The sequence below is a fragment of the Macadamia integrifolia genome, chromosome 6 (assembly GCF_013358625.1).
Source record: "Macadamia integrifolia cultivar HAES 741 chromosome 6, SCU_Mint_v3, whole genome shotgun sequence".
Classification (NCBI taxonomy): domain Eukaryota; kingdom Viridiplantae; phylum Streptophyta; class Magnoliopsida; order Proteales; family Proteaceae; genus Macadamia; species Macadamia integrifolia.
Genome location: NC_056562.1, coordinates 27,695,797 through 27,714,982, shown reverse-complemented (window position 1 = coordinate 27,714,982; position 19,186 = coordinate 27,695,797). Strand labels below are relative to the sequence as shown.

The window sequence follows — 19,186 nt, the reverse complement described above, 5'->3', positions numbered from 1 at the left end:
AAAAAAAAAAGGAGCATTTCATTCATGAAGCTTAAAGGATAAAATTATTAAAAACAAAAAACAAAAAACAAACAAAAAAAACAGAAAAAAGGCTAAATTACAAAGTGGCCTCATGGAGCGTCTACTTGAGGGATGGCCTCGCCCCCGACATTGTCGGCAGCGTCTGCATCGGAGTCTCCTCTCCCAGGAGTAAGAGGGACCTCACGAGAAGTATGGGCCCCCTCTCCCTCACTGCCGCTGTCCTCGTCATCTGTGACATCGGTGGCGGTAGGACCTGCATCGGTGTCCTCAAAGATAAGGCCACTCCCCTCAAAGGACACCTCGGGATGATGTTCAAGGACCTAGTCTCGAACATCGATGGCACCCATGATGAATCCAGGGGCGATGGCACACTTTACCACCTCCCTAAAGTCCTTAGAGGACTTGTAGCTCTCAATGGCTCGGGTTTCGGCCTCCCTCAACTTCATGACCATCTGTGCCTCTAGCTCTCGGAGCTTCCAATCACTCTCCTGCTGTGTGCGGAGGAAGTCGGCCTCCAGATGGTCCACTTTCTCAAGGAGGATTGTGCGCTCCTTATCGAGGGCCGACTTTTCATACTCGGACTCCTCGAGGTCCCTGGCCAGGGCTTCGGTCCGAATAGTCAGCTGACCGACTTGGTTTTGAGCCTGAAAGAGATCGACAGTAAAAAAAAAAAAAGGAAAAAATTTCTGAAGGCCGAAGATCGAAGATTACCGCTACCATAAACACGCAAGTGCTTGTTATCATTGCCTTGGTCCCTTAGCTTTGGGCCTCGATCGAGTCTCCTGGCAGGCTCCCCTTCTGAACAAGCTCTCGGGCAACCCGCCCTATGGTCAGTGTCTCGCCCTTCTTAATGGACCACCGAGGGACAAACCCAACTTCGGCCCGAGAATGACTGCCCCTCGGACTTCGAAAGTCGACACAAGGGGAAGAGGCCCTCAGAGGAGATGCACCGCGGCATGGGACCTCAAATGCCTGAACTGCCTCGACGGTAGGGCCTTCGGATCTAAGCTTCTTCCTTGGGAGGGCCTGAGAAGTCGAAGCCCCTCTTTTCTTGCCTTTCGGCTACTTCTGCTGGGCGTCTCAGGCCCTGGCCTCCTTCAGCTGAGCCTGCCTCTCGGTCGTGGCCGCTCTTGCTTTTGCTCTCAAAATTTGCACTGCAAAAAAGATGATAAAGATCAATACGAGAATGCTAAATCCGAAACAAAAGCGGTTGTAAACCTAGGACTCACCCGGGCTAAGCCCGAACTGGAACAGGAAGGCATTCGACTGGAGGCTACTGGACTCGACAGGCCGATGGAGGGTCTTCTCCTTAGCCATCGACAGTGACTCTGCATCTATCCCGAAGAGGGTAGGTGCAGAGTTCACGTCCTTCAGGTCTGGGATGTCCCAAGTATTACCGAAGGGGAACCCTTCGGACACCCTCATGAAAAAGAACTTCAACTTCCAACCGTGTATCGAGGTTGGGTATCAGTTCAGAAATTAGAGGTCTTTCCCAGGGCAGAAGTAGTACCAGCCCGAGTCCCCCTTGTTGGAATTGAGAGACAAACAGTTGAGGAAGAGTGGAAGGGAGAGAGGTCTCCCCATCCGAGAGAAGAAGACAATGAAACTTAGGACTTGCCGCCACCCATTCGGGGTCAGCTGAGCTGGAGAAATGCCATAGTGCCAGAACACCTGGCTGAAGAAAGGGTGAAGGGGGAGCCGAAGCCCGGCCTTGAAGGCATCCCGATAAAAGCAAAGCTCCTTAGGATTTCAGTAGCTTGCTCTATCTTCGGGCCTCGGTACCTGAAGGACGAACTCGTCCGGTATGCCACATGATGTAGAGCTCCATCAACTCCTCTTCGGTCATGGTCAAAACTATATTCCTGGCTTCGACCTCTAGGGACTCGTTTGCCTAGGCCCTGGAGTCGAGAAGCCCCTCCCTAATACCTTCACCGGTCATGTCACTGGCGGTAGAGGACGAGGAGATATCCGAAGATGTGGATGTGGAGGATGAATCCGAGGACATCCCTCGGACTCGACCGGGACTACGATGCCTAGAGACCGCACCCTTGGATGACGAGGGGCCACTATCTAAAGAGATGGGCATGACTTACTTCTGAATGACTGGCCAAATCGAAAGTCAGAGGAAGTTAAGGACAAAGGACAAATGGTCAGAGAAATGAGTAGAAGATGACAAAATGAGAGAGTGTGACACTATTTGTAGGCAATAGTGCGTCGATACGACTCCCCAGCATCATTAAATGCAGTACACATCATCTACGCGTGATTCCCGAAGTACACTCTAGCAAAGCGCTCGAGCATATCATCGTGCCTGGACTCGATTGGGTGCTCAGGCAAAGGCCGAGTGGACTTGACCGAAGGTCACAACCTCGATAGAGAGCTCAGGCGAAGGCCGAGTGGACCTGATCGAAAGTCACTGCCTCGGTAGGGGGCTCAGGCAAAGGCCGAGTGGACCTAATCGAAAGTCACTACCTCGGTAGGGGGCTCATGCTAAGGCCGAGTGGACCTGACCAAAGGTCACAACCTTGGTAGGGAGCTCAGGCGAAGGCCGAGGGGACCTGACCGAAGGTCACTACCACGGTAGGAGGCTCAGGCAAAGGCCGAGTGGACTGACCGAAGGTCACAACCTCGGTACGGAGCTCAAGCAAAGGCCGAGTGGACCTTACCGAAGGTCACAACCTCGGTAGGGGGCTCAGGCGAAGGCCGAGTGGACCTGTCCAAAGGTCACAACCTCGGTACGGAGCTCAGGCAAAAACTGAGTGGACCCTACCAAAGGTCACTACCTCGGCACTGGTCTCAGGCAAGGGCCGAGTGGACCTGACCGAAGGTCATTACCTTGGTAGGGGGTTCATGCCAAGGCCGAGTGGACCTGACCGAAGGTCACAACCTTAGTAGGGAGCTTAGGCGAAGGCCGAGTGGACCTGACCGAAGGTCACTACCACGGTAGGGGGTTCAGGTAAAGGCCGAGTGGACCTAATCGAAGGTCACAACCTTGGTAAGGAGCTCAGGAAAAGGCTGAGTGGACCTGACCGAAGGTCACTACCTAAGTACGGAGCTCAAGCAAAGGGCGAGTGGACCGTACCAAAGGTCACAACCTCAGTAGGGGGCTCAAACGAAGGCCGAGTGGACCTATCCGAAGGTCACAACCTCGGTATGGAGCTCAGGCAAAGGCCGAGTGGACCTAATCGAAGGTCACTACCTCGGTAGGGGGCTCAGGCAAAGGCCAAGTGGACTTGACCGAAGGACACTACCTCGGTGGGGGGCTCATGCCAAGGCCGAGTGAACCTAACCGAAGGTCACAATCTTGGTTAGGAGCTCGTGCCAAAGCTGAGTGAACCTGACCAAAGGTCGGAACCTCAGTTGGTGTCTCAGGCCAGAATCGAATATAACCAACTGAAGGCCATGTTTTCGGGACGAACGTCGAAACCGAAGACCGAAGGGGCACTCAAGATAAATTAGATGGTTACTCCCACTGAATAAGCCTCCTAGTGGAAGTAAGGGGGTTGTTGATACGGTAAAATTTGTCACTGAATAAAGCGAGGACACGTGGCAAACGAGGGAGAGACGCGTGTCGCCCATCCGATAAAGGCCGCAAGGATCTAAACCACGTGAAGGGAAGGTTCCCGAAGGGGCAAGGCTCCAAACCACGTGAGGGGAAGATTCCCGAAGGGGGTTTCCGAAACCCTAGGCCCAGCAACCCTATAAGAGGAAACCGAAAAGGGACCCAGGGGAGGTACGTCGACACCCACCATTATTCCTGTGAATACACTGTTCTGCCGGTCCCTAACTTAGGCATTAGAGGACTAATCCCAGAGATACCTCCAGGCCTCTGCCTTCTGTGCTTGTGCAGGATTAGCTCATAGGGGATTTCGGCAGTAACAATAGCATTCTTCAAACTCAGTCAAATAGCCAATGCTTCCCCTATTATAGCCTTCATGTCTAGCTTGAAAGTTGCTAAATAACCTCTATTTTTTTACATTTCATATGGGCAATGAACAAATTTTCTAAGATGTTTCTTCTTTCAACAAAGGCAGTTTGCTTAGGTGCTATGATATGATTTAGAACTTTTTTTCAATATGCAAGTTAGTAACTTTGCAAATATTTGTAGATCACATTACAAAGACTAAAGGGTTTGTAATGATCCACTCTTTTCAATCACCTTGCCTTTTGGAATCAGGAGGATATGAAAACTATTTATGTCATGGCTAGGAACTTTGTGTGGAAAAAAGATCTCTAAGTAGGATTGGAAAATTTCTGGAGGACAAACCATCAGGGCCAGGAACCTTCAATGACTTCATATTAAACATTACAGCTTAAGAAAGCAAAGAGGAAAGAGAGAGAGAGAGAGAGAGAGAGAATGGGGATGGGGGAGTTGGTGGGGCATCATTTCCAAGAGTTCCATATTAATTAGGTATTTATTAATTGAGGGGATAATATGTTGCTCTTGAGCTGTTGGGCATACCCAAGTGATGTACCTCACGTGGATCCTTGTTTTGGGTAGCAATTGCTAAAATGCGCAAGAGGTAATTATTGTCAAGTTTCAATAAGCTGGGTAAACAAATGATCCGGCCATGACCCGATCCATGTATCAAACAACCCGTTTAGAGCGTACCCTACACCCCGGACCCTGTCTATCTTTCTGTATGAGACCATGACTGATGGTTTGTTCATTACCTCTTGGCACCATGAGCCTTGGCTATAACAACACATAAAGTGTTTGCAGGACTAGCTAGACAAAATTAACCGTAGCTCAGAGCATATCAATGTATACATCAATATTTTTTCCTACGTCCAGGTCTAGGTCAAGATCCCATGGCCCTTACATGTGAAACTCATGTGGTATTGAGGGAGAATAAATATTAGAGAATAAACTTCCAATGCATTTTCCTGAGGTAGCACACTTGACCTCCCTGCTCGAATACTATGTTCGTACTACAAGTACATTAAAGCATAACATCGATCGATCTATCAAGATTTAAGATTTCTACTTTCTATGTCATTTTGAAGCCACATACCATAAGGGCTCATGAGGAAACCATGAACAAGATTGTCGTTGGAAATCTCTGCATTAATATCTCGCAAAGTTGATGAACATCAGCAGAGTCACAATCAATTGGATATCAAATCCATGTTTCTCAAGTACCAAACAAAGACTAACTGGGTGACTACGTACCAGCTCAATTATCTTATGTCTCACACATACACTCACATACCCTCATGGGTTCTAGGTACACTCTAGTAAGGAGACAACTCATTCCAGCATTAAGACTGGACCCCCAATACTTTCCATGTCCTCGAGATTCCTAGCAGTAGTGTTTCAAAGTTCTGTCTGCACCAATATCATCAGATGTGTGCCCAGTGCCCACTCCTCCCACAAAGGTATAATACTACATGATATGCCAGACCTAAATAATGACTCTAGCTTCCTAGATTTTTAAGAGTGTGTTTGGTGACACAATTTACATTATCCAATGCCCAAACACTTGCTAGAGAGTGGGTCTCATAGAAAGTGTTGGAAAGTCCAATCCAAAATAAGGCATTAGGTGGAGATAACTCTTCAAGTATATGAAAGCACCTAAGGATCTAAACAAATTGATGCAAAACTATAACTCTATAACTCCAAACACTCCCCATCTCGTGTAGTTTCTTCATATCTGGTCCTACACATGGTCAAACAATTTAGGTATAATGAAAGAAGGTCATGAGCTCCAATATCATATTGGAAGGTCCAACTCAAAATCCTAAGGAATTAAATTGAAATAAGTCATCTAGTATATGAAGGCAGGAGCTGAACAAACCGATTGAAACTATAACTCCCAACATTTCAACAGGAAATGTTATAACCCTGTGGTGTGGTTTTGGAGCTGACAATAATTGAATTTAGATTTTAAATTTTCAAATGATTCAATAAGGGGTGGGTCTTGCATAGGATCTCCCAACGAGAGAAATCCCCAGTTGATATCCATTAAAACAAGTGGGTCCACACCTTTCCCCTCCTGCCATTATCTTTAATTTCTCCAAGACTACTACATCGATCCAACTCAATAATGTTGGAAGAGGTTTTAAGCATTTGATGAATGGAAATTGTTTTGCTCTTGCAGTGACTCACGGGTCCACAAAAGTGTGGTGAGCTAATGACCCGGAAAACTGAGGATAAATCATTAGGCAACTGATCCATCAATCATGGGCAGGAATCATGAATCCCTTCCCAGATCTATCTGGGGTTTTGGTGGAAAACTCGGGTTCGGCGGGTTAGAAACTTGGGCCGGGATCCACAATTTCCTTGGACCAGTTGTGAGCATTGAAAGGTGGAGCCTAAATAGGCCTAATGAGCCCATAAATTTGTAATATGCCAAGCTTGATATTTAGAATTGAGCACAGAAATATGGAATATATCTTAGTCCTGCTCCAGTCGCCCTGGGATTAAAAGCCCAAGGCAAACCTCCTCACAACCTCTTGTTTGTGTTGTTTGGATTCGGGTAGAACTCATTCTTAAAAATTAGTCATTAGAAAGAAGGTGTTCAAATCTTTATAAGTTTTTTATCCGGTTATTCACATCCGATGTAGGATTGGTTACTCTCACATGAAACCTCAACACGTGTACAATCTAATATAAAGTGGAGATGCATGCCAATTGCAAGATCTGTCTCAAACCATCAACCACATCTGCCCCTCCCCTCCCCCCCTCCCTCCCCTAATTAATAGCTTGCATGGGAGGGATAGGATTCCTCTACATAGACCCCAGGGAACATGGAATCATCCACACTGGGGTGACTTAGGAACATGTGACCTGGTCCTCCCAGCCATGGCATGGCTCCTTGTTTTCCCTAGGTCACCCATCCATGGGATGACTCCATGTTTCCTGGACTTTGGAGAGGAGCCAAATCCACTTGGGAGTGTGTGATTTTTCAGATCGAATCAATTACAACTTAGTGTCTTTATATAGCTTTACATTTGTAAAACCTAGAATATGGCTTTCAAGTTTGTATAATTGTACCTTACTAGCCTCCCGTGTCCACCTTCCAAAAATCTTTCAATGCACCCAGTAGAGAGGGCCATATATTGTAATGAGAGAGAGAGTTAAGTAGAAAAGAAGATGGAGTGGGGGAGAGTGGAAGAAGGGTCCGGAGAGTACAGACTATACTGAGGGTCTCTGGCTCTCTGAGTCTGCAGGCACCACCACAGTCAGGGATCCCCCACAGTCAGCTCCTCTTCCAATCTGGTCCCCACTGAGCCACAGTATCTAAGACCATGCATGGCTATGGTTAATTCCATCTAAGTAAGCTTCCACTTTTCTCACCCTATAGTTTCACGTCGCAGTTTATAAAGAGAGGGTGAGAGAGCATCATTTGAAGAGGTCCACCACTGATCCAAGGTGACAGAATATGGTCAAGTAGACCCACGAGGAAAAAGGCTTACAAAAACAAAGTTCATCACCAATTTACACGTTATTAGGAGAAGGATTTTCTTTTTTTACTTTTTCCTGGAACGGGAAGATTCCTAGGTGGGACAAGGCAAAGGAAATAAGAAGATAATACCGACGCTGGCGATTGGCGAGGTTAGAATTGAGAGGGCGGCACCGCCATCATTCATTAGGTGGGCGTGGGTCTCTACAAAAAATGAAAACCCTGGCGCACTATGTTCTAATCAATGCCAATAGTCTATTCACCGACAAAGAAATATATCCTGACTAAAATATGAGAAAAAGCAGCATGTCCACTATGTCCAAACACATTTGATAGCAAAATAATCACCTTATTCTTGAGATGAAAAGTAAAATCCTCACCATTGTTGATGCTTTTACTTAGTGTTTACATTGGCCATGCATTGGTGAGGAGTCACATTGCTGTTTTTACGCAACTCTTTGCCCAATAAATATTCAGAAGGTTAAATAAAGGAGGTTTCATCCACCAATATGACCCAAATCCGACACAAAAAACTTGGGTTTTTATTTGTCATTTATCAACTTGATTATTAATCAAAGTTTAAAGGGTGAGAGAACCCAGCTGTTCTAACATAGAAACACCAAACCAGCGAGCCAATGGAAGAACACACCAGAATATATTCAGCCAAAGTCAAAACGGGGGGAGAGAGAGCACAGTCTTTTCGCATCCTGCACAAGCTGGACATTTTCTGCACCAAACTGACAAGGTTCTTTTTCCCTTATAAAGGAAAGAAAGAAACACTATCAATTGGATCATGTTCTCTAATTAGTGCCAAAACAATCTTTTAACCTGAGTCTAAAACCAAATTAAGTACCAACCTTAGCTTCTCCAGTCCAATAAAAGACAAATGGAATGGTATTAGGTTGGGAATTAGCCATTGCTAATTTACACCTAGAGGTGCAACAATGGCGTGCTGGGCTGTGTTTTAAAAGACCCAGATACAGCCCAAGGTCTCTCATTCTCAACTCTAGCTAGCCCAGCCGGACCTGAGCTCAACCTAAGCAATTGCTGCGCCAACTTAGCTCAGCATGGCCCAAAAAGTTAAGCACAAAATGTGTAGTTTACCATCAGAACCCATGAATACCTTAAAAACATTAGGCTAACCAAACCTAGGAGACGGTTCTTGCATGGCACATTCATATGTAGCACAGCTTGTACTGGCCGAGCCTAACCTATCACAGTTCAGCCCACTGGATCAAAATCTGAGCTCAAGACTGGACAAAATGGGGAAGGCGGCAGGCCTCAAGCAGATTTGGGTTTTTTTGAGACCAAGTTGGAGCTGATACCCAACACCAACCATGTTGAAAGCCATTCAACAGTAATAATATTATCTGCCTCAGTCATGGCATCGCCTGGGCGGCGATTTGACGTCCTGACCAAAAAAGAAATTCATGGCAGTGCTACAATTTACGTGACTCACAAATGACGGTCGCCATTGGCTAATAGGCGTCACCATGGCATCGCCATGGCACCGCCATGGACGCCAGGTCACGCTTGATTCATTAGGCTGTCGATTTTTTGTAAAATGTAGGGTGATTTTGATAGGACTATGTTGATTTTTGATGATTTGATGTTGCTTAATGTTGGTTTTATATGTTATAGGGTATATATTGTAAGCTTGTAGTATGCTAAATAACTTTAGAAAATAGGGAAAATAAAAAAAGTAGCATACTAAATAACTTTAGAAAATAAGAAAAATAAAAAATGACACATAAGTGATTTGACCATCATGGCAACGCCATCATGGGTGATTCATCGCCAAATCGATTAGCCACCCCTCCATCGCCTTGAATCGATTTGACGCCGTGACAACTATGAAAATTACATAGCTCAACTGCTTTAGACATGACATGATTACGTGAACTTTTTTATGTTTCGGGGAGGGGGTTGGTCTTCACTAGACTTGGTAGATATAAACTTGGACACTGGGACACTTGGACACTTGGTTATTCCAATACAATACTTTTCAGGAATGATGGGCAAACACTGCCTGTATCATGTGCCCTTTCCACTCTCCTCCCATGTTGGTTTCCTATATATGAACCGTGCGATGTCTCTACCATGCTCTCATTTGCTTGGTGTGGGAGATTCCATCCCACAACTGCAATGTGTCGATGCTTGCCCATACTTGTAATATTTTAATGTAAGGGAAAAGATCCCCTCCACCAAAAAAATAAAAAAATAATATCCCCACAATGATGGTGTGCCATCGCACATTCCCACACCATATCACATTATGACTATTTGGGTCTTACATTGACATTCTTTCTACTCTCTGACCATGTGGGCCCTTGTTTGCTTAAACCATTTCTCGTGCCCTATGTAGTGTGATGTAGGAGATTACACTCAAACGATCAGCATGGGAAACCATTTGTTGTACTATGGAGACAGAAGAGAAGAGTCAAAACCGGAGATAGCACAAGATATTTGGGGCTCCAACTTATTGATCAACATCGTATATTTTCCAGCTCTTTTATAGAGCCAATAGATCCGTTGAATAACGGCTCTTTTCCAATCAACGGAATCGCCCCCAAATTTCTCCTTCTTGTGACCGTTATCACTCTTATAACCGTTGTCACAGTAATTCCATGATGAGGCTGAATGGCCACCTCACCAACATCTCCCACTTGGCCATTCTGACCGAATTCACATTTTCCGTTCTCATTTTTAAGAACCAACATTATGAAAAAATTCCATTCATGTTTCTCAATTTCCAGGATCATGATGATATTTTCATTTCCGTTCCTAGATATCCGTTCCTATTTCTAGGAACAATCTATCATGATATTTCAATTTCCGCTCCCATTTCCAGGGGCATCCATCATGACATTTCAATTTCCGCTCCCATTTTCAGGGCAATAAAAAACATTGTCATGATAAGGAACTTTAGTTCCTATTCCAAACTTAGAGATCTAAGTCCATTATTTATTCCGAACATATAGTTCAAATTCCATTTACATTCCCAATTTTCAGGAATTACTTTCACATTACAAGTTCCCATTTCCGGGAACATTCGTCATGACATTTCCAGGAACCATTTCCATTCCTATTTCCAGGAATTATTTCCATTCCCATTTCCAAGAATTACCTTAATGAAAATTCCATTTAGAGTTCTAATTTCCAAGAACATCTATTTCGACATTTCCATTTCCATTTCCATTTCCGTTCCCATATCCAGGAACAATAAAAACATGGTCATGATGAGGAACATTCAGTTCCTGTTCCAGACTTAGACTGTTCTAAGTCCCATTAAATTTACATGCTTAATGTAAGCTTCCGCACGAACTCCCTTTGTGAGGGGATCGGCTACCATATCACTTGTAGGTATATAGGTTACTTTAATTTCACCTTTTCCTACTATATCTCGAATATAGTGCCACTACATATTTCTATATGTTTCCCCTTCGAGTTATTATGGCTTGATTATCACAAGATATTTTCACTGGTCCATTTACAAGATCCAGCCCAAATTCATTTATTTCCACTGGTCTAATTACAAGATCCAGCCCATATTTATTTCCACTGGTCTAATTACAAGATCCAGCCCAAATTTATTTCCACTGATCTATTTACAAGATCCAGCCCAAATTTATTTCCACTGATCTATTTACAAGATCCAGCCCAAATGTCTTATCTACTCTGCATGAATACCATATTACAAGCAACATACTTAGCTTCCAGTGGGTGCCTAGCAACACACCCTTGTTTCTTGCTACCCCAAGAAACTATTGCACCTCCATATATAAACACATAACCAGAGGTGGACTTAGAGTCATCTCTATCACCTTCGAAGTCATCATCAAAGTATCCAATAACCTCAAGCTTTTCCGCTTGAAAACACAATTTCAAGTGTTTAGTTCCTTTAATATATATCATAATCCTTTTCACAGCTTCCCAATGGGTAGAGCCAGGATTGCTTTGGTATCTACTTACCAAACAGACTGGATAGGCCAAATCCGGTCGTGTACACAACATTGCGTACAACAAACTACCTACTGCTTGAGCATAAGGTACATTCAACTTTTCCTGTCCTTCTTGAGGACATTGACTTTTTGATAAAGTCATTCCCAATACTATTGGAGTTGAAGAGGGATTGCAATTCTGCATCCCGAATCTTTTCAACACAGAGTTCAAGTATTTTTCTTGACTCAAACACAATCTACGTTGTGTTCGGTCTCTAATGATTTGAATTCCTAGAATATAGGATGCTTCCCCCATATCCTTCATTTCAAATCGATTACTAAGTTCGTACTTGGTTCTCTCCAAGTCATTTCCAGCTACTCCCACTCTTCAAAATATATATACAGTTGTCCAATTTGACAACTATGAATCCTAATTAAAGGATCATTTAAATACCATGAACATTAGGACAAAGTATATACGAATATACAATATTTTCCTGTCCCATTCCCCGAAAACCTTTAGGTTGTCGCATAAGTGTATAATTTCTTCCAACTCACCATTGAGAAAAGCATTTTTGACATCCATTTGGAACAACTCTAAGCCCAGATGTTCATCAAGTGTCAAAAACAATCTAATAGAGGCAAATTTCCCTACCGATAAATAAATATCCTAGTAGTTTTATTCCTATCTTTCTGTGTATATCCTTTTGCAACTAACTTTGCCTCGAATTTATCAACAGACCCATCTTCTTTGTACACATTTCAAACTATGAAATTTCTACCTCTTGTAGGTCATAAGTTTTCATAAAAACAATTTCCTCCCATATGGCATTCCACCATTCACCTAATTCTCGCGATTTCATCGCTTCACTATAGGTTATGGGATCGACTACTTCTTCCACATCTGTGTCAATTGTATGACAAGATGATTGACATAATTGAAGGTAATAGTCATCTAAATAAGTTGGGGGTACTCTATTTCTTTTACTCCCACTTACCCTCGGCTCCAGGTCATGTCCTTGATGATCAACTTGATCTTTAAGAGCTTGGGATTCCTTAATAGAAAAAATTCTTGGTTCCTCTTGATGGTCAACATCGTAGTCATTGTCAATGACATGCAGGGGTTCTATATCCTCCTACAACGGTTCCTCTTCCAGTTTCTCTAGAAATTCCGCATTACGACTCTCAATTACCGCTTTTCAGGATGATAGAACCTAATCCCTTTGATCATTCAAGGTATCATATGAACTTGCATCTGGTCGTTCTAGAATCCAACTCTTTCCTTTATGACACAGGCATTTGTACATGGGCTATTAATCCCTACTTCTTTAGATTTTCTAAGTTTGGTTTCTTGCCTTCCCCTAATTCATAAGGTTTAATCTAATCATGCAATAACATAAATCCATGGAAAAACACTCCATAATGTTGGGTTTTTCCGAAATCAAAGTTCTATATGTCAGCATAATTTCAAATCCCAACCACCTTCCATTGCATATTATCAATTTCAGATCTCATATCATAAATAATCCCATGCAAATGCACAAAAATAAAACTTTAAGCATAATCCACAAGATCCGTACAAAAATCGGATCGTCAGGCTCATTTTGCTTGAACAACCATAATAACTAAGCTTTAAAAAAAAATTCCAATACAAAGATTGCATTGATTTCCAGCCTTTTCCTGACATCCAAAGTCATTTTGTCAACTTTTAGTACCATGTCGATTAACTCATTTTCGACATCAAAAAAAAACTTAACCGGCATTGGAAGTCCATAAGTCAATTGGATGTTTTATTAACGAATATGATTAATTTCTGACTTAACACTAAAGTCATTTGCATCAAGACATATTTCATGTCAGACCTTCCATTGATTCACTAGGTGAACAAATGATCATTTACCAAAAATCCAATGGTAAATCCAATAACATAGCTAACAATGATCATTTACCAAAAATGATACATAACATGACCCATCATTAACTTTGATACTTCCAATACCACTTGTAATGAAAAGCTAATATATATCCAATATATTAGACTACAAAGCTTGTCTTGCAAAAAATAGACAAAATAAACTCGGACAGATCATATGAGATTACCAACTAAATATATCAATAAGTTCCAAAAAATTCCATTGAGCATATATTATCACTGAAAATGATGCAAGAAAAAATAACATTTAATAAAATGATTGNGGGGGGGTGGGGGGGAGTGAGTTTTGGTTTTTCAGTCATGAATAAGAGTTACTTCCTTATTTTGTGTCTACCTTTCTATGTCAGTTATGATTTCAGATAAAATTTGAGACAATGCTTAGGTATCTCCTAAGGAGGTTTTAGTTGAAAGAGTCCATGGAGGAGATATGTTTTGACTTTGTATGGGAATGAATGCGTTGAGGTCAAGTCAGATGTAGATATGGGTGGGAGGATGAGAGTCTGCAGAAGAAGAATGCAGAATTGTCATTTTCTCCTCCCTTTTTTTAACATTGGCCTTACAACTTCCTTCAATTTTTTGGCCTTCTTTAAGAAAGAGAATGACTTATTTCCTTTCTGGATTGTTTCAATCAAACCCCAAATGACAGACAAATTTCCTTGCTGGAGGTTGAAAGTCAGGATTGGGGGGAGGAGAGGAAGAGGAAGATGAAGGCAAGATTCAACCCAAGGCCTGAGGGGATGACACTCTACAGGCTTTGCCGGTACAACACAGGCACATTGCCTCTGTTGCAGTTTATAGAAGTGAAGCCCCTATACAGTTGAAGTCCACACAGATGGCACAAGGAGAAAACATGTGCGTTTTAGGCCTGAAGCACACTGTTATCCCCCAACCAAGCACTTTGGGTTTAGTACTTGGTAGCTATGTACTTGGGTTCATCTTTTCAGCCTTGTTAAAGAGCTGCTTCTTATGAAAAGTTTCGGGAGAATCTCAACTCCTCTTGTTGTGATATGGTCCTTGTAAAGGGAATGGGAAAACTGAAATTTTGAAGGAAAACAGGCTCAAGAGAAGAGGGAACAGATTCTTCTTGTGATTGCTTGAGAGTTGGATTTTTATTGCTCCTAAAGTCATAGAGTTTGGCACTGTTGATCTTTATCTCATTTAGCATATTTGGGTACTGGTCTTCTTTTGCAAGAGCCTTCTTGTGTTGTACTTGTTTTTCCAAGTAGAGAAAGAAAACCCATGTCTATATAAAGATTATATATAACCCACCTAGAAGGTTCACAATTTCAATTCATCGGAAATCTTGCTTAGAAATTGAGAAATTTCAATCAATGTTTCTTGAGGAATTTAGTAATGTCAATTTTATATCAAGTTAAAGAGGTATTATCATGGTGTGTTTTTTATGTTCCTTCATCTTACGTGAAAGGACAGTTTCCACAGAACTTTACACGTATTACTAAACTGATTTTGGGACATTGAGCAATTTTCTAATGGGAAATCTGGTGTCATAGTTCTTATGTAAGATGTAAACTTAGGTGGATGTGGACATTCCTATAGGATGGCTTCTCAAGTGCCCATATATGTAACCTTTCTTAGTTCTAAAGAGAATATATTTACTTCTGTTTAGCATCGATGGTTTTACTGGACTTCTCTGAGTATTGAGATAGATGAAGTTTGTTAAAGACAAACCTTTAAAGTTGCCACTTGTAACATTTTCCAAGCAAATATTCAAGCTTCAGCTGACTGGTATTTCAAACTAAGAGAACAACCAATGTGTTAGAAGGGAAACAACCAGCCCTGCAGCTAAGAACAGCAGCTAGGGTTCATTCCTCTTACCGAACATGATTCTATGGTGGAAATTTATCCTAGGGCACAAGAAACCTTCAATCTAAGAAGGAAAAGCTTCAGTAAAAGATTGAAACTTTTCTGATCAGAAAATTTATGCATAGATTCATTAGAGTATCAACTGCCAATGGGAGACATAAATCTCACGATTGGCACTATGAAGCTCCCGAGCAGGCTCATGTCTCATCGTTCAACAGAAATTTAACACTTCAAAGGCTAAAATAACGAGGTGGGGATGACAATATCCCTTACACTGGCACCCTGGGCTCCCAGAACAACCTTCTGGAACCATACTTATCAAAGTGAGAAACTTACCAGTAGATTAAAGGGTTGAACAAGTGCTTTCATTTCACACCAGATAGTGACCTTCCTCACAAGTAAAGGATGACATACCAACCATAAAGCTGCTTGAGCATTTATCAAATTCACCACTCTCTTCCTTTGATTACTTCGATTCCATCTTGGTGCTTCTGTGTTGTGTACCTTGGTGCTCCTCATTCCCAAAAACCTACTTTCTTATTAACTCAAGTAGTCACAAAGTTCAATTTTGTCCTCTCTAATACCTTACATTCCAACAGGTTTACTTCCTTTAAATGCCTTTATAGCTCTTAACATTGACCTAATTGTGCCCTTTAAATATCCCAGACGAAATGATAACCTCAGCCCAAACCCAGACTTAAAGCAACTATTAGGATTTAACTCTCTCCTTGCAGCAATTTCAGACATTTTTATAGCCCTAGCGCCATACCATGCTGTTTTTGCAAACTGGAGCTTTAATATTTGGTCCAATTTAACTTGATCTTTCTTTTCTCTCCCGAAATCATAACCCTGTCTTATTAGCTTCTTCTAGTTTTAAACTTACTCAAAGTCATGAATCTAAGCCGATATTGTTGGTGGTGTATTTTGAATTTATTGGATGACTGCTTATGTGGCAAAACCACATGGAATTCTTATCAAAGGAAGAGTGGGCATGACGTGTCAAGTGTTTGCCATAGGATTTCTTTGACTGGACAGGTGTCCTTTGGCTGCGAAAGGAATGAGGGAGTGGGAACGGTTACTCAACCATTCTTTGGCACCGTTTGACAACATTCTATTTATGCCGTTTCTGCATTTCCTTGTTCCCAGAAACGGAGAAACAACCTAAAAAACGTTTGAAAAAGTTGTTCCGTTTCACCCGTTTTTAGAAATATAAATCAAAATTTATGCCTAATTACAATTCTTTTGTCATTTCTAGAAACAAATTTGAGAAAAAAAAAAAAAATTCGTTGTGCCGGATAATTCTCTCAACTATTTAAACCTAAAAGGAAGCAACCGAACCCTCTCTCCCTTTTGGGCAACCGATGATATTATTGGATTTTTTAGTAACATTATGTTTGTAAAAAACGTTTTGGGAAACAGGTTTATCAAACACCAAAAAATCCGTTTTTATTTCCAGAAACATGAAAAGCCGTTTCTGCTGTTTCTAGACACAAAAACAACAAAAACGTTATCAAACGGTGCCTTTGTGTTTAAGAATAAGAGATCGGTATTCAAAGGAGAAAAAGATTCCAAGAAGATACGGTCAACTCAACAACACCACCACCAAAATGCAATCCATTTCAAATCTTCTCTCTCAGTGTAGACATAGATTTAGGACTTTTCTTTTCCTTTTGTTGTAAGCCTTATCTTTCAATGAGTTTTTTTACTAGTGAAACTTTTAGTTGTAATCTCAGAATTTTATTTCAATGCAATGACTATCGTTCTTTGGAATTCAATTTCCTTTGTTCATCCTTAGAGTTTGGTTTTTTTTAATCTTTTGAATCTCCATTAGTTTCCAATCTTAAGATTCAAAGTCCCTAGAGCAATTGGGGCACCAGAGGATTCAACTTGCCTTGATCAAAGTCAGATTTACATTGAATCCATCAGAAAAGGATTCTGGCACGGCTGAGCAAAAGAGAATACGGTAACCGTATTGTGGCAGATTAAAGGGAATTGTTGCCAACAGATACAGATCAGCCTTTCACACCCCAAGCCAAAATCTTACAATTTTGAAGGGAGAATAAAAGTTTGCAGTTCCCCATCGACATCATTAAGTTAGCAACCATAAATAATATTCACTGTGTTGTTACTTGAACTCCATAGCAGTATACTCAGAAAGCATAGAACAAACACATCACACATAACTAATGAGAAGCAAGAGAAAGTGAAAACCAAGGGCCTGTTTGATAACGTTTCTGTCATTTCTGTTTCAAGAAACAGTAGAAACATAAATTTTTGTTTCTAGAAACCGAAACGGAATTGAAGGTGTTTGATAAGTCATGTTTTTAGAAGTCGATGGTAACCAGTGAAAGAATTGCCACAAGTCGTTTTTAGAAACGGCGAAACAAGTTTTAGATCGTTTCTTGAATCATAAATAAGTAAAAATTTCTATTTCTATTTCTAAAAATAAGTGAAACGAAACAGTTTTATCAAATGCTTGTTGCTCCGTTTCTGCTGTTTCTGAAAACAGAAACGCGTTTCTTGAAACGTTATCAAACGGGCCCCAAGTAAAGCCAATGCTGCCACATAAAGATGAAAAGCAGGAAATAAGCAGAATATCTCCCACCATACAGCTTCTTATGATGTCTTACAAAAATTTCGGTTAATGATCATAAATTACAACAGAGATATCCAACTTCCAATGAATCTAAAACTTTTTAAGTTAATCATGATTAAGGCTTCAAGAACACCCAAGCATGCGCCGGCAGTGACATCGAAAACAAAATGCCGGCCAAGCAAAATCCTAGAAATCGATGTAGCTGCTGACCACAAACACACGACTAATATGAAGAGTTCAATGGTCTTACCTTCAGAATCGATCCATTGATTGATGAATTCGTTGCCAGAAGATCTAAGCTGAATCAATCCCTTTTCGATGGAAGCCGAGGAGAAATACAAGAAGGAGGCGATGAAGCAAACCCTAGAGGAATGGCCACTGGGAAAAGACCAGTGATCGACGGAGAGCGTCAAATGCATTCCCTTGTTGTAGACTGGACGAGGGCGACGAACAAGATACTTGATGAGGCCAACCAGGACGAGGTCGAGCAGAGATCCGAGGAAGAGACCGATGAGGATGGAGCGGAGGTGATGGGACATGGAGGCAAGAGGAGAGAAGAAGAGGGCGACTGGGATGGGAAACCAGAAGCGGCCGTCGCCGGAGATTTCTAGGGCTTTGAGGACGGAACGGGGGACTACCTGGCATATCGTGTGGATGTGGAGGGACCACGCCGTGTCTAGATCGATCAGACGGCGGGGAAAGGAATGAGATTTGGGTCCAGTGGTGACGGGGGTGGTCTTGTGTGGTGGCTCCCGTTCTTTTTCTTCTCCCATGATTGGGAACTTGGCGATCGTGGGAACAGTCGCCGGGAAATTTAATCTTCCCACTTCCCGTGGGAAATAATCCTCTGTTTTTTTCATCCCTATTTTTCCTTGTTTTACTACCTGTAGAACGCGACACGTGGACAACTTTAATGCCAACGCACCGGATGTAATAATCCTCACCCAATCTTGACCGTTGATTTCTTTATCGTCCACGTGTCGCGTTCTGCAGGTAGCAAAATAAGGAAAAACATGGATGGGAAAAACAGAAGATTTTGATCCACTTCCCGTTGTACTAGGCCGAGAAGGTGCACACACAAATAATTCTGAATTGGGCCCAAGCCCAGCCCAACCCAACTCAATTCCACTCCGCCCCTAGTAGAACAAGTTTGGGCCGGGCCTACACCTTTACTTCAGCCCAAGTCTTTGAACATGAATTAAACGACTAATCATCAATGATTCCAAATTTAATGCAATACTTTTCTCTCTTTGGGACCGAGTTTTACTAAAACTGATGGGCTTAGGGGAATAGTGAAGGGCATTTTTGGAGTTTCGACTTATAGGAAGGGTAATGATGATGGTAGATTTGTTGGTGAATCGTTCACCGTATTGTGACTGAAAACTTTTAACTCTCTTTGTATATTGAGGGTCATATGACCAACCCTATGATTATGTTTAAGATTGAGTTTTCTTCGTCTCCAGTG

General features: G+C 42.1%; 1 protein-coding gene across 1 annotated transcript in view; it reads right to left on the bottom strand.

The window, feature by feature from the left end:
* LOC122080899 (probable lipid phosphate phosphatase beta) overlaps positions 1-18,571 on the bottom strand; it is a 32,828-nt gene extending 14,257 nt beyond the window's left edge. Inside the window, exon 1 of the mRNA XM_042647781.1 lies at positions 17,972-18,571. Coding sequence (XP_042503715.1) covers positions 17,972-18,494 — 523 coding nt within the window. The 5' untranslated portion in view covers positions 18,495-18,571. The remainder of the gene's footprint in view (positions 1-17,971) is intronic.
* Positions 18,572-19,186: the final 615 nt, after the last annotated feature.